Source organism: Lissotriton helveticus, chromosome 10, assembly GCF_964261635.1.
Source record: "Lissotriton helveticus chromosome 10, aLisHel1.1, whole genome shotgun sequence".
Taxonomy (NCBI): Eukaryota; Metazoa; Chordata; class Amphibia; order Caudata; family Salamandridae; genus Lissotriton; species Lissotriton helveticus.
This window is the reverse complement of record NC_136071.1, coordinates 100,534,390-100,562,309: the sequence shown is the minus strand read 5'-3', so window position 1 is coordinate 100,562,309 and position 27,920 is coordinate 100,534,390. Positions and strand designations below refer to the sequence as shown.

At 42.4% G+C, this 27,920-nt stretch overlaps 1 protein-coding gene across 1 annotated transcript; it reads right to left on the bottom strand.

Moving 5' to 3' along the window:
* Positions 1-1,077: 1,077 nt before the first annotated feature.
* On the bottom strand, positions 1,078-27,351 carry MSRB1 (methionine sulfoxide reductase B1). The gene is made up of 4 exons (XM_078664869.1): positions 27,168-27,351; positions 19,160-19,302; positions 10,343-10,457; positions 1,078-3,241 (listed from the first exon to the last, which is right to left on the bottom strand). Exons 1-4 carry the CDS (start codon positions 27,220-27,222, stop codon positions 3,219-3,221), a joined length of 336 nt encoding a protein of 111 aa, XP_078520995.1. The 5' UTR covers positions 27,223-27,351; the 3' UTR covers positions 1,078-3,218.
* Positions 27,352-27,920: the final 569 nt, after the last annotated feature.

Below are 27,920 nucleotides of genomic sequence, written 5' to 3'. Positions count from 1 at the left end.
GCCACTGAAGGAGACAGGTGTGCTCAATGAAGACAGACACACTATGTCATTCAACTAGTGTCAAGTACAAGGAAAAACCCCAAATACAAATATTGTCTGAAAAGTGTCCAGAGCACCACCACAAACAAAAGTAAAAGATCCGTCACTTTAACAGGTCCATTCAAGTAGAATTAAATGCGATGTGTAAAACGTAGGCACAGAGAAGCTGATGGTTCCATTCTTTATTCTGTATATAGCCACGGAGGCAGCCAACACATGTTTTGTCACACTAGGCAACTTTTTCAAGGCTTTGGCGTACGACGCACTGTTCATCCAAATGAAACTTATAAGAATGAATAAATCGTGGCACCTGGGCTCAGAGAACTAGAATGTGAGGATCTCCGTCAAAGTTGTACGGTGCAGAGCAGTCAACACACAAGAAAAATGTATCTTGAAATTTTACTGGAACCTTGATACGTACGGAAGAAAGATGAGCTCAGTCTGGTGAGCTCTATGCGTCCTAGTTCGTACGTCCCAGTAAAATTTCAAGATACATTTGGATGAACAGAGCGTTGTACAGACCTTTTACTTCTGTCTGTGGTGGTGCTCTGGACACTTTTCAGACAGAAACTCATTTGTGCAAGTCTAAGTCCTCTAGAACTTCCACCTTTCCTGTAAGTGTCTACACAGTCTGGAATCTCCCGGGAGCATGGTTCTATTTGTTAAAGCTTGGTTCAGCAAGTCCAAAAGATCCTCTATGAAAGATGGATTGTCATCTGGTTTGCGGTAATTTGTATGATGCTGAAGAAGTAGGATATCACAAAATCCACACTGCATGGATCGTAACTTGAGGTGGGAATCTCAGAGCTAGCTCGCGACTCACGATGGATGATCACCAATCCCTTCCTCTGACATACCATAATGGCAGCACATGTTTTATGCACAGACAATAGATTTGCAGTAAATACCACAGAAGTGCACAGTAAACAGCTGAAGATCTGGGATGTCATCTGGTTTACCACTCTAACAACGAAATTCAGAATTCAGAGGTAACTAAGATTTCAGAGAAAATGGGAGCCTAATGGCCACAAAAGCAGAGAAATGTTACTTAATTTTATTGTCTGATCATTTCCAACATTGAAACAACATATAAATTAGTCATACAAATGTACTCCTGGTTGCTGGCCTGAAAGTGCGTAGTGGTCACCATGTTCATGGACGCTCATTTCTGAAGACTCATAAGTGCTTAATTTGTAAAACAATAAGTGCCAGGGCCCAAGATGTTCACTGAAGGTAAATCCAACCTGACTCCCCCACTTCCCCAAGCCAGCACTGCCAAAAGCCACTACTACTGCAGTTTACTAAATAACCATCACTCTCTAACAAATGTGTCAAGTTGTTCTCCTCTGTGATACCCAAAAGATCTCAATTATTACTTTGATTTTAATGTATTTTGATATTTAAAACACTCTGCTGCTTTGCAGTGCTTAAGAAAGACAGCGCCACCATGTGGTGGACTGTCAGCAATAAGTGCGTAAGTATACCAGCACAAATTAAGCAGTGCGTACATGCATGATAACAGCTAGGACCGGCGATAACGATCAAATATGCTAGCCAAATCTATAACAAACAGGCCTTGATTGCAAACAAGTACTGGGGCCTGGTATTCCAGAAAGGTTACTGTGGATGCAGGAAGGCCGTCAACAGCTTCACTCTCAGATTCGAGTATATAAGCACTTAAAATTACTTGTTAATGCTTGGAGATATATTAAAATATATGGGTGGTTGTTTCCCTTCACATTCATCCTTGTGGTGCCTGGCACTACTTAATACCCACACGTCATTAACAATGTAAAGAAGAAGACCTTAAAATGTTGAATATTTATATTACACTATGCTTTTGTTCAGATACATATAAAAAAATACATTATTTTCATTTTCCAATACTGTGAAATTAACTTTTGTGCCCTGGAGTGAAATGCCCGCTCTAGTGGCGGTGCTGCTGTGGGGAGAGACATTGTCGCCACTGACACGGCCATGTTTAGAGTTTGAATGGAGATTAAAATTTTGACTCTGAAGTGCCGGCCAATCTTAAACCATTCAGGGATGATACAATGTACTTTATAGCAACGGAAATAAGCACAGCCTAATGCTACCTTGTAAATGGTGGAAATATTACAGAATTTCTCAGATTAAAAACAGAAAAAGTGGACCAAAGCAAGAGTTGGAAGAAAATAAAATCTAAGGAAACACCGGACCAAGTAAAGGGCAAGGGATTGGACTCTTAGCGCTAATGCTCACTCCTAGGTAGGAAACAGAGGCCTCAGACAATGTTTACTAACGTCAACAAACCGCCCGGCATAGGGATGGTTCAGGGCAGTGGCTCTCTGAATAAGGCACCGGTTGTCGGATGTGTGATTTCCGAAGGTTCATCCAGGTAATGAGGACTTAGACTTCACTCTTCAAAGGCGTGGAGAATAATAAACAACTTCAACAATATAGAAAGTTAAAAAAATAAAAGAACAGGATAATAATCATACCATTCATAGCAATCTACAGAAAAAAAAGACATTGCCTTGAGAATCCAATGGGCGAGTAGTCACGCTTTACAAGAATCTTGATTGAAATTGATAATTGATCTACCCCTAATGCCACCCTACCACCCCCCCACCTGCAGCCTGCAGCTTGTTGAGCAATAATAACAACAAAAATAATAGAGGAAGTAGATTTGAGGGGACATTGTCACAAAATAAAGAACTTTGTTTTCTTTAACCCCTCTAAGATGTAGCTTTTTCTGAGAATGGTGGACTTTTCTGTGAATTGTACTTCCCTTTATGTAGAGAACTACAAATTCAAATCACTGTCTGTTGGGACTCTCCTTCATCCTTTGGTTGAGATAAACCCTCGATAACAGAGTTGGTACTTTAATGGTTGAACAGTTTATTGCTGAGCACTGTGTCCGGGTTTCTTGTGCATGCTGTCCACTTCATGTGTATTGCGGTGTTGAACAGTAGCTGTTGAGTGGAAGACAATCATCACGTGATTACAGTAGCGGGAACCTTGGAAGTCTCCAAGCAGGACCACAGACACATCGTCTCCCCAGGTGTCCTGATAGGGTTTGCCCGGGGACAGTCATATAGTGGATCCAATGCCAGGAAATGCTCCTGGTTCTCATATTACCCAGTGTAACCCTCTTTGAAGGATTCCTTTATGCTGGACTGGGTCACGTCTCACTCGTTCTACTGCCCGCCATCAACTTTGTCTGAAAAATAGAAGAAAGAAAAACGGTCAAAGAAACACTACATATTAGTTCATAGAAGAATTTTATGGCAGGACAACACGAAAGTAATTTCCAAGGTGAAACAATCAATGCATTGGCTTGAATTTAAAACAACGTTTAGAAACTGCTTGAAGTGGAAGATGGAAGATCACATTTAACAGCCCTTGAAGGCAAAACACATGCACCAACTGCAGGAAATTGTTCTCCAGCCTGGCTCCCTCTACCAGGAGTTTACTAGGTTATCAGCTGTCGCACATCAAGCCCCAGTTCTTATGATTAACCACTGGCCAAAGATGCATCACCCTTCGAGTGAGGTGGAAGCTATTCTGCACTCAGACCAATGTGAGAAGTGCATTTCTCAGCCAGTTTGTACATACACTTCACTCTGGATCCACTTCCTTCTGTTGAGGTCAGGGATTGGATGTCTGTGAGCCTTGGAATGTGTTTGTACCCCACAGGCTAATAAAGATCACAGCTGAATACAGAGTGCTGGGAACTGTAGCCCACTGCATGCCTTGACATGCCCATGCCACTTGCTCTTGGTAGCAGGAGTTCTCAAAAGCAGTCAAATTGCCAAGTATGGATGGGTCATTGTTCTATTCATAGGGGAATAAGAGAATTCAAGCTCATGGGAGAAACTTAACATTGGTAACTGTGAGGCACTGATTAGCTAAGGTGGTGGGGTCAGGGTAGGACCTCTCTTACAGGTAGTGATCTAGCATCTTGGTAAGTAAGCATTTTCCAGTAAGGAATCAAGAACTTATCCCTGGTGACTGTGGCTCAAAGTGACAGGTCTCCCTCAGAAGAATTGTGCACAATGATACGAAGATGAACACTTGCCGTCGGGCATAGAAAAAAATCTGTGTGCACCCCCTACATCATCCTCTTCCATTATCCTAAAATAATGACGACTTCCGTAAACCACAGGCTACACTTTGGCAGAAATACACACCAGTTTGTCTCTCTAAATAAATGTGGTCTCAATAATGATGTGTCAAAATAAGTTAAAAATATATTTACTTGAATTCAGCAAGAGGTATTAAATCTAAACAATGTATGTGGCCAATGAAAGGTTTATTGGCAGTGCTTCTTCTAATACCAGGTCAGGGTATTGTGTTCAGCTCAAAAGGTAAATTGACTATTGTGCGTGGAGAATATGTAAGTAAACTGCTTAAACTGTTAAATAAATAAAGTGTTATGTAAAGGCAACCTCATGCAATAGAGGTGAAGTACATTGTAACAATAAAGACACATTGTGGCAAGAAGAGCCGAAGAAAAAGTGCCTACATATAGAGGTGGGAGAGAAAAGAGCAGATCTGGTAAAAATGCCTCAAACAATTTAAAGTCCACTCTACTCTTAGCACATAGGTATGCAGTATAGCTTCCATACAGTTTCCTTTCAGAGACTACAACACATTTCTACAACCAAAAGACAACACCACACTGCAAAAAAAATAAAGAATCTGCACACTTTACAGCACTGAACAGAGAACTATACCCTCAAGACAAATGCTTTGCTATATGAGCCGTCTAAAGACCCGGGGCAAGATACAAAGGGTGTAGTTACACTAATGGCGAATGCGCTCACATACAGGCCTTTGTGCCCTCACATCTAGTGAAGCCTTTTCGTGGGGCCTGGGACAGTCAGCGGTTACTGGGCCAAAGCTTTGTCTTTACTATTGCTTACCTGGGTCATCAACACTACTAGAATTCAAAGAATAACAAGTGACTCCCGCGGTAGCGAAGCTGAGCAATCAGGGCTTATTCTAAGAGATAATAGGGCTTAGAAACTCAAATACAGCCTCACCCAGCAAATACCACTCCAAGTCAAAGTCAAGCCAGTGCTTTATCTTCATGAAAGAAAACATATTTACAATTAAGTAGAAACAGCAGTTACGAATAAGAAGAAAACCAAAATGTGCTAGTATCTCTCGCGGATGGGTGGGGCACCAACATTGTTATAGTGTTTTGATGGTAGGCTGCAGATGTTTGCATCATTGGTCATTCGGCAAACAATAACCTTTGGAAACGCTCTCAGGTGATAAGGACTCTGTGACTCATTTATTTGTGCACATAGACCCAGTCAATAAGACAGGCGCCAATCACAAATAAAACTATTTGGTACATTAAACTTGGCTGCAGTACGTTCAATAAGAACCTAACCCACAACTAGCAGGAGAAACATATCTCTATCAGCCACCTAGAATCTTAAGAAGATAGGAACAGCTTCTGAAGTCCATGCCAGCGTCAAGGTCAAAAGCAGGGGCAGCAGGACCATTTCAGATCAGGGCCCACTCTCTTTCAGGTCTTCATCTTATGACCTCAGGCACATGTCCTTCATTACATCCTTTGGAAAGCCATGAAAATACTCTTCTTTTCTCATGATGTAGACTACCTGCACCAAAAGCCCATCGCGTAGTTTTCAATACAAATGTGAACCAGTGGCGGTTCCTTCATGAGGGCGTTTGGGCGTCGCCCCCCTTGAATTTTTGCCCCCCACGGCCCTAATTAACTGTGCATATGCAGGTACAAAAAAAGAGAGCATTACCACTTAATCTCAGCCTGCGGCAGTCAGCTGCCTCAGCCGCGGGCTAGTTCTATTTCAGTGTTTGCGTGTGGCAGCAGGCAGGCTGAGGGGGTGAGGCTTAAGTCGATGATGGTCTTTGAGCAGAAGCTGCAATTGAGCATGTCAGATTGGGACAGTGCCATATTCCGGCCAACCCAACATGCGCAGCCTTATGCAGTCTCGTCTGTAGAATTAGGGAGCCGAGTGGGATTGAAGCCGTAGCCCCCAAGCTTCCTAATGAGCGTCAAATTGCCCTGCTCAGGCCAATCCTGGCACTGCTCGAGCAGCGCCAGGATTGGCTGCTTTAGAGAAGAGCGCAGTGGTTTGACTGAGCATTTCCAAATCCACAGCATGGGAGAATAATCACCAATCACTGCATGGCTTTATTGTGTAGCCATGCAGTGATTGGCCATTCTTGCGTCAGCCTCTCTCTTACCCCCTCCCCTCTTCGGCACACAAGGAGCGTGGAGAGAAAAGAGAACTGCTGACCTCGTGGCCCACCTGAGCCTCGGAGACTGATTGCGAGGCCCTGGCCCGCCTCGCGCACAACTTGGCATTTGGAGTCGGCAAATGCTGTGTGAATGCCCTGCCCTTTCTCTCTGACAATGAGATTCCAGGCCTCCGTGAATGTGATGATTGATCACAGCGGCGCAGACAGGAACGTGTTGTGAGTACCAACTAGTCATCTACTACCAATTTAATTTAATTAAATGGGTGTTGTAGTTTTCCGTTACAGATAATCGTTTCAGCCGTCAGGGGCGGCTCTAGGCTCATGGCGGCCCTGGGCAGGGAGCGTAGGTAGGGGGCCCCGGAAGAGGGGGACCGGGCGGGGTGGAGCGCGGAGGCCAGTGAAGTGCGGGGGTCAGGGTGTTTAGAAGTGGAACAGAGCTGGAGGCCGCCAAATCCCTGCCACACAAATATGTATGCATCCTCAGAGGATTATTAATTAAGGATATATATTGGCGTGGTGGCCCCTGGGGTTTGGTGGCCCTGTGCAGGTGCACAGCTTGCACATGCCTAAGGCCGCCCCTGCAGCCGTGTTTCTACACACTGGGGCTGCGGGGTAAAAGACTAAGATTCCTACTTTTCCCCGCGCCTCAGCAGTGTGTAGACAGTGATGAATGACTTCCCTGTACACATGAAGGACACATTAATTTTTGGTAGGCACGGCCCGGGGGACATTCCCGATTTGCAGGGACTAGTGATTTGCCCAAATTGCCCAGAATCAGATGAACGTGATTCTGAATTACAGCTTGCACCAACAGGACACCGAGGCCGGAACTTGGTTCCCCACTGCCATCCCGGCTGGCTTTCTGGTCCAAATAAATATATTAGAACTTTCGGAGCCAGAAAGTTCAATATATTTATTTGGACTATATTGCCAGCCAGGATGGTACCTTGGTAGTAGTCTATCCACTATGGCCAGAGCTCTCCATCTGCACTCCCGTTCTTTTTGAACCCCAGACGAGATCGAGGGACCCACTGGATATCTTTGTAATAGGCTGGTGGCTGCCAGTGCCGCGCCAAAGGCCTTTTCGAACTGTAGGTAAATGTAAATGTAAATGTATTTCGATTTATATAGCGCACGAATCACCCAGGGGTCTCAAGGCGCTTGCTTAGGGAACCCGTCCTGGTATTCCCCTGTGAGATACCCCGGCAGGGTATCCACAAGGTGAAAGCCAGGCATCCCGCCGCGAGGGGCCATAGTGGAGATTAAGCAAGCTATTGCCCAGAGTCGCAGAGTGTGACCCCGTGAGTCGAGTAGGCACCGGAGCGAGAATTGTCGAGTCCGTGGAATTTTGAGCCCGAGACCCGCCGAGGCGGGGAATCGAACCTTGGTCCACGGCCGATCTCAGCTTCCGGGTCTGCCGCCTCTAACCACTGAGCCACGCTTCTCCACATAGGTAGTGGCTGGGTAAATGGGAAACGGGGGAGGGAATACCCTCTAAGATTTTGCCTGGCGCCACGGCACCACTACGTCATGAGTGCTGTGCTTTATCGCACTCAGATCGGAGTCACGCTTCCCGGCATTGACGCCTCATCTGGAGGAGATCTGAGTGCCGCAGGTGGGAGCATTGCCTGGGTGAGAGCCGCATAGAGGAAGGGACCAGGGTGGGGCCGAGCCCTTCGTTTAAAATAAAGAATAGCCCCAGAGGGCATGGTGCATTAAAATTCATATTAAATATTGTGCGTTGTTGTTGACTGTGTTCATTAGTGGCAGCACCTGTTAAATTCGCAGCTCCAGTGATCTCGCTCCCAATCTCTCCCTTCCTTTGGTTTCTCTTGCTCTTGCGATGTTTTTTTCTTTTCTTCTGCTGTCCAATGCTCTTTCTATTTCACTATACCTGCATTGTTTAGTAGTTCTTATTAGTATAATGTTTTAAAGCAATTAAATGTGCTTCAATAAATTATTGTAGCACGTTTAATAGCTTTAAAACATTTTAACTTTCACTCTGTTCGAATCGACCGTCCTACATTCAGCATTAGGTCTCGGGGCATTTTGTACTCCATTACAAAGGTAATTGAAAGAATGACATTTATGTACTGAAAGCACATACATTTGCTTTACCCCGAGAGGAAACTCAAAATAGTTTTTGAATGTATGGATTATAACTTCTAAAATGTATTCATGAAAGCGCCGTTGTCATCAGGAAGTATGGGCAATGTGGGATTCTTACGTTGTGACACTGGTATTGGGAGCAATTTCCCCAAATTATTGGACTTGTAAAAATAACAGATTAACCGTCAATGTTTCCTTACAGATTTTCTGGCACCTCCAAGTACACAAAATACTAACTCAGTGTTTATTCCATGAACCCTCCCTCTCCACTCCAGTGCATCCCTCCACCCCCCCCCCCCATCTCAATAAAAGCATGCATGATGTGTCCGTTTATGGCCTGACAAATAGCTTGAAGCCTTCGTAAAGTGGTTCGATGAAAGCAGGGCTTTCAAATGCATGGAGCAATAAAATGCAAGCCATTTGTCTGGGCATAAACAGACATATATTCCATGGTGGGGTGGCATCATTGACTTGGGCTGAAAGGAAATCCCAGTCCAGAAGGCCCACATCCTTTTCTCTCAATGAGACGTGCAGTGCATTGTAGGGTGCCCTACTACCTTTTTAATGTTTATTCCTTGCTGTCTCATTGTGCCGAATCCAACAAATCACAATGGATTGTATTTCCCCACTACATGTAATTTTTAAAGGTGTATCAATAAATGAATCTGTGAGGTACTCAGCAATGTTATCTGGAAGCCTGTTATGAAATTCTGTGGTTAAACTGCAAAAGCAGATACGTGTATTTTTATATGATATCTCTTTATTGATGTAAAAACTACACTTTCACAACTGCTTCATTACGTTTCTTGCTTTCTCAAACGTGCTTAAAAATGCACCATTTGCCCACTCGTTTTACAATTTTTTTTCCGGGAGAAGAAACCTCCAGAAACCCCCTTATGCCATTCGGGCTCCCATGTTGCACTTGCGCACCGCACTGCTCTCCACCACAACTTTTACGCCTCACCACTTTTAAATATCACGAGCCGCCACTGATGTGAACACTGAATTCATTATGTCATACCTCTAGCCTGGGCCTCATGTTGTTGCCAGTTAAAAACAGTTTAAAAAAATTATAACTAAAAAAAACCTTTTCTCACAACAGGTCATCGAAACAACAAAACAATACCAACAGACTCAATAGTAGAATTTTAGGGTGCTGAGAATCTTGATATATGGTTAAGTGCCTAGAGAATAAGGAAGACTGATTTTGGTACATGTGGGGTGTCATATTAGGGACGTGCAGGACTAATAGAGACAAAGAATAGCCGGAGAGCAACCATCTTTTGCAGCCAAACTGCCGGTCACCTCATAGCCTGGAATGAGGGGAGAGAAACCACACTCGCTTAGACTGGAGGTTCACTTTGGGTAAATCATAGCTATGGTGATAAACATTGCAGTAAAAATGCGGCGTACCTCCAATGGGCATGCAGATTGGAAGACTAAAAAAAAAAAAAAAAAACCCAAAAAAAAAAAACGTATAACGCAGGTCAGCACAGCTTCTCAAAGTCCTTCATCCCAAGAACCAGCAAAACAAAAAAAACACATTCCCCTGACCAATGTGCATCTGATGTGTCAGCTTCTGGACTTTGTAACAATGTTGCACAATACCCTGCGCAAGACATTCAGAAATTCTGTGGTAGTGAGAAATATGGCGTAAATAGGGGAGGAAGCCACAGGCCAGCAATGGTGTCAAGTGTTTTACACAAGGCCAGTCTGGTGCAACCATTGAGACATACTGTGCAACCTCCCATCCGAAGGGGAAGCTCGTCATAGTAAGATTCAATGTTGGAATGCAATTATAGTTAAACAAATTTGTTGAAAAATTGCACAAAATGCGTTTACCCTGCGAGAACCAACTCAGTGATCATGATGAAAGCATTCAAGTTACCCTTTAAATATATATGAATGGAGTCAGTAGGTAATAAAAAAAATCAAGGGCTGAAGTGTGTGCTCTTACCTTTTGGGACAAACTTGAGCGAGCTGCTGAATATTCAGAAGCGTGACTGGCCTCTCTTCGGCCCATCATCGATGAACTCGTGACCAAGACCGTTTCCACATTTTCCACAAGACACCTGCAAGCGACACAAGAAGCCACATAAGTGGAGGTCTCAGGATGAAGGACAGGTACAAAATACACACAAGACTGACATGGGAGACCAAGAACAAAGACCTGTAGCAATGGTCAAGATGAGGGTAAGAAGTAGCAACCTGCACCCCATGGACATCGGTTGACCAAAATAATAGGGGATGTGGAAGTGATGTCACACACCTTCATGATATCACAGGGTTGATCCTTTGCAAACTCTTAGCTTTTCAACAGTCTCCTATTTGGTACTGAAGGTTGGAGCAGAAGTGAAAGGGAGCCTCACAGCCATTACTCTCCTTCCGGCTTGTGCACTCTTGAGCCCTGACACTACAGGTAGAGAGGGAAGTTCCAATGGTAACAATAGGAAAGCCAAGGAGAGCCTATGCTACCCCAGCTACCACTACCTGACATGCATGTCAAATCCTACATCAAACTCTACTGCCACACTATAATCAGTACCTTGTACTCACACTCTGAATGTACAGATGAGACATTTCCACAGATGCAAACTTCCATCCAAGATATGGTAAGATTTGCAAAACACGTGTATCGACAAGCCAGCAAGATCGCGCACTGTAGTCAGCTTTGCAATGCAGGCATGATAAGGCGATGTGTACCTCGGAGTTCCTTAAATAAAGCAGATTTCGCTCAAGTGATGGAGAATTAAGTTTGATTTTTTTTATGGCAGGGCATCACCAGCACGGTCTTGGGCAAGAACGTGGCTTATTTTCAGTAAAAAAACACTTGTTTAGGTTTCATGTTCACTTACTGTAAGTGAGAAGACTTCATCGGGAATAACTGAATCCACTGATGTTGGCAAATTAGCGAAAAGTCTTTCCAGAGATTCACCATAGAAAAATACATGATTTGACCATGCTAGGACTCACAGCATCTCCCACACAGAGCTGAAAGTAACTTTACATGAAAAGCCTATTAAGCACAGCAGGTTGTAAATGAGATCTTGGAGTGAACTGAAAATATAAGGAGGACTTTAACACAAGTGACTGCAAATCATTGGGACTGCAAACCCTCAGAGCAGCCTTTCATTTTAAACTCTTGGGGCGAGTAAGTCGTAGAATTCCACACTACAAATCCTAGAAGTTATTACATTGTTTTGCAAGTCTAAATACTTTCATATTTAAAACATAGGAGGTAAATGATTTAATTTGACAAAAAAAGGAAGGTAATAGTTGAAATGCCAGGCGGAATCCTCCTGCTGATGAGCGAGCTTGGCATTAAAGTAATCTGACGAACTCCAGAGAGGCCGGTTGCATTCCAGGCTTTGGAGTCAAGCCGGTCCACTGCTAGTTTAGAACACTCCACTGCAGGTGTACACATTCTTCCGTATTCCAATCTCTAAAGGTAAGAAGGTGCTATTAAAGCAGTGTTGTGCCAGACACCTTCTGTACGGCTGCTTCCCCCTGACATTCATGTGAATCCCGCACTCATCCCTGCAGACCTTGTGTTCACAGTGTGCAGGGCTTCGCGAGAGACATCCCACCGAGCCACTCCTGTCGCCCCAGTCCGCTCCCACTCCTGCCTTTTAGTTTTCAAGTCTGACAACAAATGAAAGACGGAAAACATAACTTGAGTCCCTCCCCTACCCCAAGTGTGAAGGACTACAACAAATGTTGCACAACAAGCCGTGTGGACCAGGAACAAGCTCTTTATAATGGTGGACAGGTGCCTCCCAACACACTGACATGAGCCATAGAGGTTTTATTTTGTATTCTTTGTCGGAGGCAAATCCACAAAACTTCCCATCCAGGAAGCCCTCTCTAGATAGTGCTAGAAGAAGCTAACAAATTCTTTTAGCCGGGAGAAGGAAAGATCTTCAAGCAAAGAGTGCTTTTTCTCAACCTTGCTAAAGGACTGTAATACCCTGACAACATTGGGAAAAAACTAGAGTGTGATCTTTTAGCAGAATTGTGGGAGAATCAGGAGACAGCTTGGAGCACGCATAGCGAGTGAGATGAGATGCTTCAAGTATTATGTGATTCCACTAATGATGATGTACTAATAACTGGGGTCAATCTGTGTTTTTTAAAGCACTAACCTCGACTGCATTACCTAAAAAGCAGTATTGTACTGGTTGTTCCGGAAAGGAACTTGTGAAATATAATAACGCTTCACACTTGACAACAACTGGAAGCATTATTTCTCAACAGCAGCACACCATGTATGTGCCAATAAAAAACAACATGCATCCAATAGAGACCCTGGCTGGATGCACTTACCATTTCAACTGACTGGACAGCTTTTCTATAAGTGCCAGTCAATATCTTTGCCATGTGCTGCAAGTTGAGTAGAACCCCATGAAACCTGAGCACTTTCTGACTAGGTAAGGCCTGTGGAATGTGTGAAAAGCAATGCAACATCACATCTTCAGGGATCCAGAGATGTTTGGCCAATTTGCTACTACTACGGTTGTTATATAAAAACAGACAAGTGTTTATTCTCCAATTCTGAGTAGGTAGTTTTAACGCTGCATGCCTACGGAGTGCTTTCCTTGATGCACAGGTGAGTGTTAAGGAAATGCGTGCAGGTCTATAGCTGGGCTCTCCTTTTGCTCCTATTAGAAGATACTTTGTGTGGGGTCATTATCGGCCGCTGGGGGGAGGGTGACTCAAGTAGACAATAAAGGGCATAAATCCCCCCCAAAATCGCCACCTGTTTCTCTTCAAGAATCGAGTGCAATAATATGATTCGTGTGTACATCTATTCATTATTTGTTCTTAAAAATACATTTAAAACATCCTACTCTAGATTCTACTTAAACACTTCCTTTCAATATGTGGTGACATTTTATTCACTTTTCTTTATTTATTTAATGTTTTTTCTTTAAAATTGTTAACACTAAAAAATATATATATTTCCTCGCAACTGGTCTTGTCGCACTGGGAGCACTAGGGTGCTGGTGCCATTTTCGGGATCAAGACAGTATCCCGTCCATAATCACAATCCAATTGTTTCAAAAGAAAGATGGCACTCCACTCAGGGAATTTTCAGGGTTTTATTTCATCAACTGTGATCGCCTACGCGTTTCGAACTAAGCGTTCTTGATCACGGCAAGTATTTCGACAGTTAGTCCCTTTTTCATTTCTTGTTTTATACACATGTGGCATGCATTGCATTATGGGATTCGTAGTTAAATTAACATTATTCAACTAACTTTATCCATATATTCTTTGGATAACATGATCAGACTTGTGCGTTTAATGTCGCGCTATGTGTTCTGATCGTGTTGCATTTATAGCGGTATGTAAAATGTTTTAAAATTAATTGCCCGCTTTATGTCAGTGGCAGCTTGGTTTTTTGCTGCTTCAGTTTAGAGGCTAAGTGCCCTTGTCTCCCGTGCAGTGAATGTGTGATTGTTTCGTTTGTGTGGTGCCGAGCTTCTAGATCGCCTCTCTCATTCCGAATGGCAGTGCGGTGCTGCGCGCTCCCTGTGCGACTATGTGTTAATAGTCTGTGTGTTTGTCAACTAAGTGTTGCAACATTCTGATAGCAATTGTCATGCTAGAGCGATGCTGGAGGTTCCTGGGCTGAGTGCCATGAAGAAGGGGCGTGACCAGCCTTGAAACGCGTTGAATAGGGGGAAAATGATTTGAGAGGCTGTTCGTGTGCTTCAGCAAGGCAGTAAACCGGATGGTGGGTGAAAGTGACAGTGTGCCCTGTCTAAGCTTGAGGTCCTTTGCTAATTCACATTTCCACACAGCTACCCTTGGCCGTGGGACAGGAGCACCATTCTCTTCTTCTCTGAAGCCAGCGGGAGACAGAGGAAGCTTCGGAAGGTAACTGTTGCCATCCCATGAAGCGTCCTTTCACCGAGCGAAAAAGCACATGAAGAGATCCTCCCATACCTACTTAAGGAACTAATTGAAAGTGCAATGAGCAGCGAAAGCAAACCTACTCAAGGCACAATTACTCACCTCGTTTTTGCACTAGAAAAAGCAGCATGCAGCTGGCTGTTCATCAATATGCCACGCCCACTGGGGGCGTTTTTTTTCAACAATAAAAGGTTGGAAAAATAACGAGGTTTCGTCTTCTTGCTTTCCCCTGCCCACAATCCATGAAGAAGGGGCGTGACAAGCCTTGAAACGCGTCGGATTGGGGGGAAATGATTTGAGAGGCTGTTCGTGTGCTTCAGCAAGGCAGTAAACCGGATGGTGGGTGAAAGTGACAGTGTGCCCGGTCTAAGCTTGGGGGGGGGGGGGCGTGTGTGCGTGCGTGCGTGCGTGCGTGTGTGTGTGTGTGAGATATATATATATATATATATATATATATATATATATATCTCATGTCCAACAGCACTGTGACAATGTGCTTGGGTATATTTTAGACGGGAAATCACAATAGAGGTCCATTCTAGATCAATATCAGTTATACAGTTGTAATATATTGTAGGATTTGATTAGCTCTTACTAACCTTATATGGGGGGCTGAAGCGTTTGTCACTTGGCACACTATAATATTAATTCTTTGTCCTGCTGATGATCAGAAGATTGTATTATCTATCATTCGATATTTATTTCCTACTTGCGGTCACCAGTAGGTAGTTATTGTTAAGACTAAAGTTTCCATAGGAAAATCGTTTTTTGTTTGCCAATAACTTTGGCACCGCTTGACAAATCGTCACAAAACTTCTCATTTTTGGTTCAGCTGCTGTGTTGAAAGTTTTGGGATGATCTGTCAAGAGGGAGCCAAGAAAAAAGGTGGGTCCCAAAAAGTCGTTTTCCCCAGGTTAAGTCTATGGGGAACTGCTGAACAGAATTACACCAAATTTGGCAGAAAGCTAGATGTTTGTCCACAAAGCCTGCTTTTTGTGATTTGGTGTAAATCTGTTTAGTAGTTTCAGAGATAATAAAGTTGAAAAAATGTAGATGTATGGGGACGCAAGTCCTTGCCGTGGACTCGCGGATCCTAGTAAACTTTGATTGGCTGCCAACACTTCAACCAATAAGTGTTGACAGCTATCTTGGGACTTGGCTGGAAGCAGAGTCCCACAAAAAAGTAAAAAGCAGTGTGCCAAGAGCGCGTTTGCACAGTGGGGGAGAAAGGGGGCGTGGCTCCAGACCACCTCTCAGCAATCCTTCTGTGTGGGATTTACTGGAGGTAACAGGAGGTCCTGTTGGCCCCTTAGGACCCTCAGCAGCCAATGGAACTTCAGCCCCATAACCAGCAGATGCACAATTGTGTTGCAAGCATTGACATTGCTCAAACCATTGGATGGCTATCTCTAAAATCTATTTCTTTTCATTTTGATTATTGGTATACTGTTTTAAGATGACCCCCACGTTGCATCTAGACACATTTTGAAAAGGTAGTACTAATAATAACAAATAGACAAAATAGAATTCCAAAAACCGCAGATGCTTCGACCAAATTAGCAAAGCCAATATTAGCAGGGGCTAAGCAAGACCAATTAGCTTTGCTAATGCTTTTTAGTTCTTTAATCAATCCCCTGTAACAGGTTATTCAATGTGTGTATAATATAGCCCGGGGGTAACCCTAGAATTCTATTCACTAAAACCATTAGTGGTCAGAATAGAATGGGTTGCCATTACTAAAGATACCAAAGGTGAACTTACATTTTATCATCTCACTCGAAATAAAATATTTCTGAGAGTCTATATTTGTTGTTGCCACTGACTATCTCAGGTCCCTTTCACAATAGAAGGGGGAACTAGGAAGAGACGCTCCAATTGTCTCCCTCCTATTTCTCTTGGACACAGAACCTCTTAATTGCAATGTGAGCCAATGTAAACATCAAAGGAAAAGACTGACTACCGGGTGATATTAAACTGCTTCTCTACACCACGGAAATCATAGTCACGATTTCTAATCTGAAAAGCTTTATTAAACATGTAATGGAAGCAACATGTTAATCTCTAATGTTTTATGATATAACAACAATCTAAACAAATGTGAGTTGTTCACTATTACAAATTAAACACAGGATACCTATTTCAATGGATAATCAGCATCTGAAATACATGGAGATTAAACTGAATAGACTTGGATACAATGATGGGAGACAGCCAAGTCCTCCTGTGAGATCTCATCACAGAGGATCTTATAAGAGTGGATCAACAAAAATTCTACATATGGGGCGAAGTCCACATATCACAATGGTTGTAGCTACTAAATTAAACCATGACACAGCGGTCATGGTAATGTGGATCCTGTTTCAAAAGGGACTCGTCGAATCTCTTTCACCAAATGAGGACAAGGTTGGAAGGAATGGGAGGATTTACAACTTGGTGATACTAGTATGTAAAGCAGGTATCACTCGAAGGGAGAAACTAAGTGAGAGGATGTGGATGAAGTGTTTATCTGAGAATAAACTACAGTTATAGAAACCACATTGTTGGCATGAAGGAGATTTAATCTTCAATTTCACAACACCTTATTCTTATACTAGGACCATAGGGAATCTTGATTAGGGGAAAACAAATCACAGACAAGCACAGTGGCAGGAGGAGTTCAACTATGTGACTGGAAGATAAAATTACAGGTTTACCAATTATGTCCCAAACCCGGACACTTGCTACATATCTAAAACAGCTCCATACAACTAGCAAAAAAGTTACACAAAGAAACAACAGTGGGTCACTTATAGAAGTCTCTATCTGGGACAATAACAAACAAAAAATGGAAGGCGTTCACCTGGAAACCATGGACAGAAAGTATCCCCAACAGTGAAGATGTACTCTCTTGAAGAGAAGTGCAGGTATGTTTTATTCTGCTCACTCAGAAATTAAAAAACATCTCCATTTAAAAAAAAAATGTGAGGGAAAAGCCTGTTGAGAACTTGGGTCGTGCAGCACTGCTAAAGTACAAACCAAAGAGGCAGCTACAAAGGTGTGTACTCTGCTCTACACATATGTAATTGAGAAGAATAGACATAGCAAGTTCAATATGATGCCAAACATTGAAAGGAATCCCTACTTTACTATCAGTTCTGAAATACCCAGTGGGTAACTGTAATCAGTAGCCACAAGGATGGAATTAAAGTGTCTCAACCAATCTTACTCAAAACATGGTATTCCTTTGGTAATTTGCTTGTGTTGCCATTGCGGACTATAATCACCAACACGTACTTTAACAATATCCCAAAATCAAAGAATAGGCTTCAGATCAGTAATAAGATTGTCGTATTCTCCTCCAAGAAACTCTTATAACAAAAAAGGCTAAAATAACTTCCAGTGTGGGGGAGGAAGGTAGGCAGATATGGGGTTACAACCAAGAACCTACGCAAATGGTTGTGGCTATACTGATGACTATGAAAGGAGGCACCTAAGGTAAGGAAACAGATCCAGGCTAACAAATGAGGCTTGAATAGTAAGCATGTTAGACCTGACGAACAATTGATACACCGTGCACAGCTTCAAGAGTCAGCAACCTATGTCGAACAAATTTGGTCCCCCTTTCTAGGAACTCTGACCATAGAAGGTGAAAATAGGTTTTGCACTATGAACATCATGTGATAGCAGCACGGACATACGCAGAGCTCACTCCTCTGCACCCTCTACCAATGCTTATACTCCACCTCCCTTTTAGCAGATCTCACTTTCAACTCCATAAGGCTCCACAGTGTACTCACATTTAAAATCTTGCATGTTACTTGTCTTTGCAGAGACCCATTTCTCAGGTTCCATATATACCACACTAACAAATATGGTAAATGTTATATCATTGAGCTAATATAAATCCACGCATATTGGATTCTGTCCATGTTAGTCCTTGTTTAAATAACCTGTACTGGAGCAACTCCACACTTGCAGTCAAGCAGGTGAGCCAGCAATTACCGCAAGGTTCATTAGTGCAAAACTAAGCTTGTTAAGTTTAAAATAATTCAATAAAGCAAACAAAAAATAAGCTAACATCTCTTCTAACCTGGCACCCCCTTCCTTCCATCTGACAGTGTGATGCTTCCCAATTTGTAACTTGACTTTTCAACTTTGTGGTGAGCAACATCTGCTACTTTCTTCACAACGAGCACTCTTTTTTCGAGTAAATTGTGCTACTTCCAAAACAAACTGCAATGAAGTCCATCACTGTTGTGTTTGCAATTACCGCAATGTGTTCTCAAGCAACTGCTAAGATTCTCAAGCAACCACCAATCTGCACTACACGTCTGTAACGATTTTATCAGCAGTATGCTTCAATATGCCCAGTCGTATCTCCTCAGACAGTCCAACTGCTGTTTCACGCCCTGCATTACTCAAGTTTATTATCACAACCCGTCTCGCTAGCTCCACCTCCACCAACTTGTGAAAACGTCATATTGGTCCACCTGAGTTTTCACCCTCCTTTTCTCCTCCTTCAGCATTCCACAAAACCAGTTTAAACCCATTTCTAAACGCCTCCTAGCTTGAGCTACAGAGTGGAACATGTAATAAGGTCTCTCATCATGTACTATGGGGAAAGACGTTAAAAAAATGAAATGGGTATATGATTTAAATGGAATGTTAAGGCATTTGGGATGTGATAAAGATAATAATTTCCAACATATATGGTCGTATGTTCCTTTAGATAAGAATGGATGCGGTACTGGAGAACCAAGGACCCACAGTTTCATAAAGCATTAAAGAACACAAAATGGCAGCAAGAAAATTCAAGGTGGAACCCAAGAATGATGCACAGTCAAGTGGATCGCAGATAAGTGATATTTTTAACCTGTACCTTGTATGCTTCACGTGGCTCTTTATACCTGCTCACACTGTCTTCGTGGATGGTCTCTGTGAAAGCAGGCCATGGAGAGGAGTGCTCAAACTTAGAACGGCTGGAAAATAGCTCATATCCACATTTGGCACACACATAAATCCCTGCAGCGAAGAAAAACACAAACATATTCATTTTTTTGCAATACCAGGGTTGCCGAACAACTATAATAATATTTATTAGGATTCATTCTTAAGGTCTTACACTATAAGAACCTGCCCTTAAACTACACGAGAAACTGGTTTACGCTCTGTTCCTCGATACTAAAGGCACAAAACGTAAAGAATTTGCTGTCACTTGCTCTGAATGACAGGACTGTGGCAGGAATAAGCCACGAGAACCGCTGGTTTACATCTACTCATGGCAAACACTTCGTGAATTGGGTCTCTACCATCCTCTGCACTCTGCAGTCATTAACGGAGAGCCCTTATGCAAGGCTCAAAATTGACATTTTATGGAGAACCAGTCTTTGTTATGTTAATTTGTTTTATAAAATGAGGCATAGTTCTTTGATTTACAAGAGGTTATTCCTGATAATACTGATTTAACTCTTCAGGAATTAAAATGATCAATTAAGATCGACACAAAATGAGTTCATTTTGTCTTAACGAGAAGTATAAAAGAACATGAGGACCAGCTTCCCCCATCAAGCTCATTTGGCCTGTGCCAGGATTACTGGAGTAAATTGCTCACAGACACTTAACCGAAAGATGTTAAAAGATCTGAAGTGACTGATTATCGTTTAATCGTATAGGGCGTTTGCCTTACCAAGCTGAGTTGACCACACTATAACAATATTACTCCTTGGCTATAGCTAGATGTGAGCCAGCGGATTTTATTTATTTTAAAAAGGATGCATTCATTTCAGTAAGTTAGGAGGACTGACTATTAAATATATTGCCTGCCACACATCATGAATGGGGAATTTATTGAAATGGTGAAGTCCTAATAGCTGGCCGTGGGAGAGATGGAGTGTCCACCAAAGTATTTCAAATCACCTATGACTACAACTTTGTTTCAGGATACAAGTAATTGGCTAGAAGAGCCATTCCCCTAGATCCTAAGACTTTGAGAGTGCCAGTGGCAGTGAAAGGAAGAAATCTTGGGGGCGCTGGGGTAGTTATAATAAGTTATATCAGTGCCTCTACTAAATAAATGAGAACTGCTGAATATGACAGTTGTGTCTTATGATGCCCCTTCTCTCAGTCACTGCAAACGTTTTCTCAGGATACCTATTCTCTTCAAGTGCCACTCATGGCCTTTCAATGTATCTCTAGAGCCTACACTGATATGGTCTGGAAACTGTTCCACAACTATAAAACTTTCCCACATACCCAGACACCGTGAATTCTCCTTTCGATCAGCCATCTAGCCCCACTCGCCCAATTTTAGAGGATTATATTTTTATAACATAACTCATTATGCAACATACTGTGTGTTTAAAGTCAAATTATGCAGTATATTCTGTGGCATTCTAATCCACCTATTTGGATAATTTAACAAGCATCAATTCAAAACTGATCCCATAACTATAGAATATAAAGAGTTTCCTTAAGAAACAAGAGTATACATTCAGTAGATCTTATAAAAAATGTTATGCAACAACAACATGCATGGAATCACAAGATTGCCATTTCATTAACTGTCCTTTCCACCTCCAAAAGTAAAGTAATGGTTATGAAACAATGATGCATTCAGCAGAAAAAAAAGCTTACAAGTTCATGATTCTTGTAATAAAATGAGCTCCTTTTTTATGTTGCTTATGGCAGTTATTTTTTAAATAGGTCTTCAGATTTAGGTTTACTCTGTGACAACATTGCACAACCTCTGCAAGAACTTCTTCCCTTTGAAGACTACCTCTGCACAACAGTTTTGTATGTTACATGTAAATTATGAACATTTCTCACTAGAAGGCAATTTAAGATGCAAGACAAGAGAACTTAAGAGGAGATGTACAATTAATTCAATGTATCTGATGAATCTAAACCCAAAGATCCCTTCTGAAATAATTGTTGCTGTGAGAATGGTTTATGCGATGTTAACTGGAATGTGTATGAATAGTGCAACTAGGCATTTTCTTGACAAAAAAGTATCATCCTTTCCACATTGTCTGAATTACATTTACATGTAAGGTCTGTGTTTCCTGCTGCAAAAAAACTCACCTTTCCCCAATTTGCAAACCAATAGGGGATTTTAACAAACTTTGGGAAATATTCTTAGTTCTTTCATGCCTATATACTGCAGTTAGTATTTCACAAGTGACCGCATAACTTTTGCAAAGTGTCTGGCGATGTGTTGTGCCCATAAATTTTACGCAACTTTTGCCTCAGCTGAAGTTGAAACAATTTTTATTTGACACTACAATTTTATGGCATGACACGGAGGCTAACATCATGCAAATCTCCATTATTGCTAGCTCACAGCAGCAACATTTGAAGAATATAGAACTTCAAGGAAACATTCTAAGCCACTATAAACTCCTCTCATGCGTAGCCATCTTCCTTCTTTGTTGTTGCTGCACTATAAAGTACCCTCACGCGTAGCCATCTTCCTTCTTTGTTGTTGCTGCTGCTCACAAGCTAAGTAAGTACCTCTTAATTTCTTTTGGGTTACTTGTGTCTTATGTACTTTATTATACTATATATTTGATGTTGTATTATAATGTGGGTTCGGTTTCCTTGCCACACTTTACCTCGTATGCCTTGTTTCAACCTATTTAGGCTGAAAGAATGAACCCGTAAAACTGGACTGGCTTTACTTTAAAGCCTTTTCTCCCCCACCCCCCCTGACCTAACAAACACCGAACGATCCCCTTTGACCCCTACCAGCTTCTCCTGAGGACCGGCTTTACTTCACGAGGCTTCGCCTCGCCTAGACATAAAGGGGATGGGCTTTACTTCAAAACACCCACATTACCTCAGAGACGCGTCCTCTGAACGCAAGCTCTGGCTGACAGCTCCGGCGGTTTTGGTTCGATAGCTCCACTCCCCGACAGGGCAGTAGGGACGCGGAGTGAATCCGCCCCCCCCCCTCCTCCTGCTACGGCGGTGCAGCATGTAAAAACTGCACCGTCCACACAAAAAAAAAAAAAGAAATGGAGGGGAAAGAAAACAAAGCTGGGCCTACATCCTTAGAGAAAAGGCCATGACCAGATAGTCACACACAACGAATACATATGTGCCCGCCATCTTAACAATTGGGTTAACACAACCCAAAATAGCATGATGCCCATTTTAGATGGTTGGTCACTGTATCTAAGCAACTGTGACAGTTAGGACTCACAGTTTTTTTCTCTCCACACGATGCCGAACTGCCAATCAGCTGACACCATATTCCTGAATTAGAAATACTTATTTAACAAACAAAAAAATGGTGGGCAAGATTACCCAGATAATTACTTACAGCCATTCGCCTAACCCACTATGTCTGTGGCAACCCCAGAGTTAAATTTGGAAGAGACATTGGAACAATGGTAAATAAGGCCCTTGACAAAGTAATAGGGTCCCTTAATGATACCATTAATAAATAACGAGAAACCTTCTCTAAGAATGGCTGCCCCACTACAAGCACACATTACCACAAAGGGTTGGATGGGGCAAGTAAGGCCACAAGAAAGAGGGCTGCTGGAGGAATGCTACAAAAAGGAGCAAAGAAGACAGAGTGAGAGCCTTCCCTCACGCTTTCTAGGCGGTGACAAGAATGGTGCCTCGGGCACCACAGAAGGGCAAGAAAAGGGCCCTCAGTTTCCTATCCCCATCGATAGTGATGAGGCACTTGAACCAGAAATGTAACTTTCATTCTTCTCAGATTTCGAAACAGATATCAAGGAGGTGGAAGTAAAAAGCATGGGAAGTTCTGACCAGGCATGTAAGGCCTCAGGATCTAAGATGGGCATTGTGGATCCATTTGGGATGATATGTTTGACCCCCTCCTAATCAAACACCCTTTATCACCTGAGTGGGCAACCTCACAACATGTTGCGGGCTACCTTTCTTTCTCGTTGAGAAAGGAAATTCCCAAGGAAGTTAGATCCAGGTTACATTCCGAATGCCCACGCCCCTCCCTCCCTAACAAGGTGGCCATGACACCTGAATTAAACCCCAAGGTGGTAGCATTCATAGCTAAGTGAGCTAAGGACCCTAGAAAAGGAATTGACAAAGGTCTGAAATCTTTCCAACACCACCATCTAGACATCAAAGGGCCACTTACAAAAATATTTGAAATGGCAGAAGTAGCCTACCTTGGTGAGACCCCAATCGATGCCAAAGAGTTACGCCAATGGGTCCTAAGGACCATCTGCCTCTTAGGGAACACAAACGCTGTGATCTCCACAAAGAGAAGAAAAGGCATTCTACTAAAGATATAGCCCAAACTAGTAGAACTAGCCAATAAGGATGGGGGGCCTAGCTCCCAAGGACTCCTCTTCAGAGAAGAGTTTATAAGAGAAATGGCCAAAATACATAGGACCATTTAGGTCCATCCAGAAGTCCAAAGGGACATTAAAAAAAATCCATGATCGGGTTTTTGGCAGGGCCCGGAGAATGCGGGGTCGGTACCTCGGCCGTGGCACAGATTCTCTCAATCAACCTTTACCACCAACCAACCCTTCTACCCGCAAAGACAACGAAGACGTGGAAGATGTTTCAGGGGTGAACGGAGACAGAGAGGATTCTCTACAGGTAATAATCTTGAAAGACCCTTCAGGTACCCCTATAAAGGTGGGAGGCAGGTTGGCCCAATTCTCTGGGAACTGGAATCTAGTGACACAGGATCCCTGGGTTCTGCCTACAGTCAGTGGATACAAGATAGAGTTCCTGAATACCCTTAACCAATCGAAGAGACAACGGGAGATGTCTTTCTCACAGGAAGACAAGATTCTAGTGTCTCAGTAAGTAACGGATTTAATAGCAAAAGGGGCAATAAGAGAGAGTTCAGAGTTAGGTTTTGTCTGCAATTTATTCCATGTGGAAAAGAAGGACAAAGGGTTGAGACTAGTAATAAACCTGAAGGACCTAAACTATTGGGTAACATAACACCATTTCAAAATGGAAGGGATCCACCTTCTAAGGCACATACTGAGACAGAATGTTATTGTCAGTAGCCCAGGACGATAACCTATCCAACAGTATTGTGCCAACCACTTTTACCACCGAATCCAGCAGGTAGATGGGTCTATAACAGACAGTGCTGTCCCTATCCCCCCTTTCACAAACTGGCACAATAATAGAGGTTGCCCATGAAGACGGGGTGCCAAACCTAGCAACATCTTTAATTACTGAATTGAGCACTGGAGCCCAAAGTGCCACATCCGACAAATAAAGATAAGGTGGGATTCCATCTGGGCCCGGGACCTTATTACATGTCAGTCCAGTGATATCTTGCCTTACCTCTTCTTCCAATACTACTAGTTTTTTATGTGTACCACCAGGATTGAGTAAAGGCAGCAGAGAGTTCATAATTAGTAAAGATCCATAAAAAATAAACAGCATTTATTTTTGTCAGATTAACATCCTTGACTTGGTCAGGTAAATTACTCTCTTGAGCAATTACACACCAACAGCATGATCACTCTGCGAGTTGAAAGCTCGCTGCTGAATAACACACTGATCTGCAGGTCAGGACTCTTGAGAAGGCCGGCTCAGAATTCCGTCCTTCCAAGGTGGGTAAATTGAGTACTATTAAATTTGGTAATAGTAATACCAGTTGCCTACAGCACTTACAAGTGCAAGAAAAGTGTTATGAAGCTGTATATATAAAACAAGTTATTACTGTTATGCGGACGTTCATATATTATAATAAACCTACCATGTTTCTGAGTAATATAGTCAGGAATTGTATTTTTAAAACTCATCATTTTATTCAGTTTCAAAATACCTCTTTAAAATGAAGTTTCTTGTAAATGTAAAACACCAAGCACCTCTTGAAGTGGCCGTAACGTCGTATCCAGTTCGGACCAATGTTACTGGCTCTATATGCTTTAAAATGCATCACCTCCCACAACACGTTTCGTAGGTAAGACCACTTATTTCTCGCAAATAAGAATTTAAACCATTTTAGATGACACATATTATTGTAATGTACTTAACAGGTACCCAATTTCCAAAAACATGGCTCCGGATTTGTCTGGGAGCTACCCCTCCTCTGATCTTATAAACTAAAGTTTAAGTTATTGGTTCTAATCAGTCCTTTGTTTATTATATTACATGGTTTCTCCAGGGCATGAGTCGAGGGTAGACATCATCTACACACACTTTTCATAGGGTTTGAAGCCATCTATCCTGCCAAAAGGCTGGGCCCCAAAGAAACATGCTAAACTTGTCCCAGTATAATTTTTAGACACTGGGACACATTCAACAGCACCTGCATATTGTCTGCTTTGCTCGGAGCAGCAACATGCAGTTGATGAGGGGGTCTTATCAGATTCCAGCTGGCCCAAAACAAAAGCCAAAGATAAGGGGCCATCAGGCCTCCTTTTTTTGGAGTATCCTGGCTGGGAGCTATCTGGCACCTCACATCTAAATGCAATGGAGTGGAAACAAAGGAGCATAGCTCATCACTTCACAGGTACTTGAGGCATGCTTTTGACTTTGTTGAGTCCCTGTATGTAAGAGATATGAATGCACTGTAAGAATGTCAAACGTGTTGCTCTGTTCCCTATTTACACAAAAACTTTTTAAACACCACTATTTTGTTTTATTTCTTTTTAGCGCTATAGTGCTACTCATCCCTTTACAGTGTGTCAGAGCGTTTGACATCACACAGACACATTATACATTGACAATAAATCATAGGTGTGTAAATCAATGTACAGGATGTGCTATATATGAGAGTGAGGGTTATAAGGTGTAGGAGCCAGATGTAATTCATAGCTTACTGTGCTATATTACAAGGATTACAATTTATGAACTGCAAGTAACAAAAGGATTCATTTTAAAAGCAGTAACCTGCTTACCCAATTACATCAAATAAAAATCTGTCATCTGTATGTTACGTAATGTGCTTTGAAGAAGACAGATAAATCCTCTATGCTACTTTGATTCAAAACTGGGACTAGACAAAACACAGATCTGTCCAGCAAATACATCACCAGAGTTATCATATCAGTAATATTATTCCCCAAGATTTACTGGGCACACTAAGATCTCTGCAGCAGGTGCCCTAACCCCATAAATATTTTAAAATGCAGACTCTGCAACCAATTAAGAAGAAAAGATGTACTGCCACGTTTCTCCTTGTTGCTAATTTCTTTGTGGTAAGGTTTAAAAAAATATATGTAGAAGTTGAGGCCCAGATTTAGCGCCGGGGTAGCGCCACTTTTTGGCATAGCCCTGACGCAAATCCAATTGGTTAAATACTGTAATGCGCTCAAATGTACTCATGATAGATTGGTAAAACATATGTAAGAGATCTTAAGATCTGATGCATTTCTTAGGAGGTCATGGGTTGTGATGCCACTTCCTGTGATGCCATGAGTGAGGTCACGATCCATTATATCAATTGCATAATGCCTAACCTGGTTAGTCAACCCACTTCTGTTTTTTAAGGACTTGTGCTCTGGGTTTCTCCAAATTTGGGGGAAGTAATGGGGCAGCCCCCTCTTATCACACCACGTGAAGTAGTTTGTCACAACACCTTTGACCAATGTCACTGGCCAACTGCACTTTAAAAAGCTCTAGTTGCTACAGAAGTTCTAAATGTAACACTGCCGAACGATCACCAAACGCAAGGTGGAGTGGTCGATCCTTCATCCTTATATAGGTTATCTTCCAAAGTAATGTTTACAAAGTTCAAAAACATTCGCCATGTGAAAGACATCTAATACCTCCATGACCCGCTGATGTGATTCGATGCTCCGTGCTAATATCAGTCTCATATTTCTCTTACAAAGTTGACAGATACGATCTCATATCCCTGTAACATGTGGACGCTTCCCCAGTATAAAAGACGAACATGGCAGTGTCTACATTACCCGGCTTGAAGTGCTCCTTGAACTTCTCCCCTCCATTGAAAAAGCAGAAAGACATAATGGACGCAGACTGTCGACTGGGTGCTTCTGCCTTCTTATCAACCTGGCACACTACTGTACACCGCAGGGTTGTTGCATGACAGTTACACAAGCACCACAGTGTGTGAGCGACGTTTTCTTAAGACAGGGAGAAAGGACTAGCATGCCCACTGCTTTGCTGTCATTTTTCGGGCGGCCATCTTATAATGCAGTGCCTTTCCGGGCAAACCGATGAGAAATGGTAACAAGAAAAGAGCATAAAGTGTTCTCTATGCACTGCACACTAATACATTCATATTGCCAGATAATTGTGGAATGCGTCTATATTCGGCGTTACCTCGTATGGATACTTTAATATTTGCTAAATTAATTTGTGCAATTTGAAACTATTATTCCATTCGCTCAAGTCTACCTTGTAATGAAAGACAAGTACATCGTTTTCAAAGATGGCCGCCTCGCCGTAGATGATTGGATGATGCTAGTGATATGGCTGGTTTCTCACTTAAGTACTTCCTCCATTTCTACAGCGTTTTCTAGGGCGCGTGACATAGTACGCATGCGCGTGTAGAAAAAACATGTTTCAGATCAAATAGTGTAGGCATGGCACATCACACTCGTAGAATATGGGGTAAAAAGTGTTTTGAGCCAATATAAGGAGGCGGGATCCTACTCTGTGCTTAAATCGGGTTCTCTCTTCATCCCCTTCCATTGACTAGG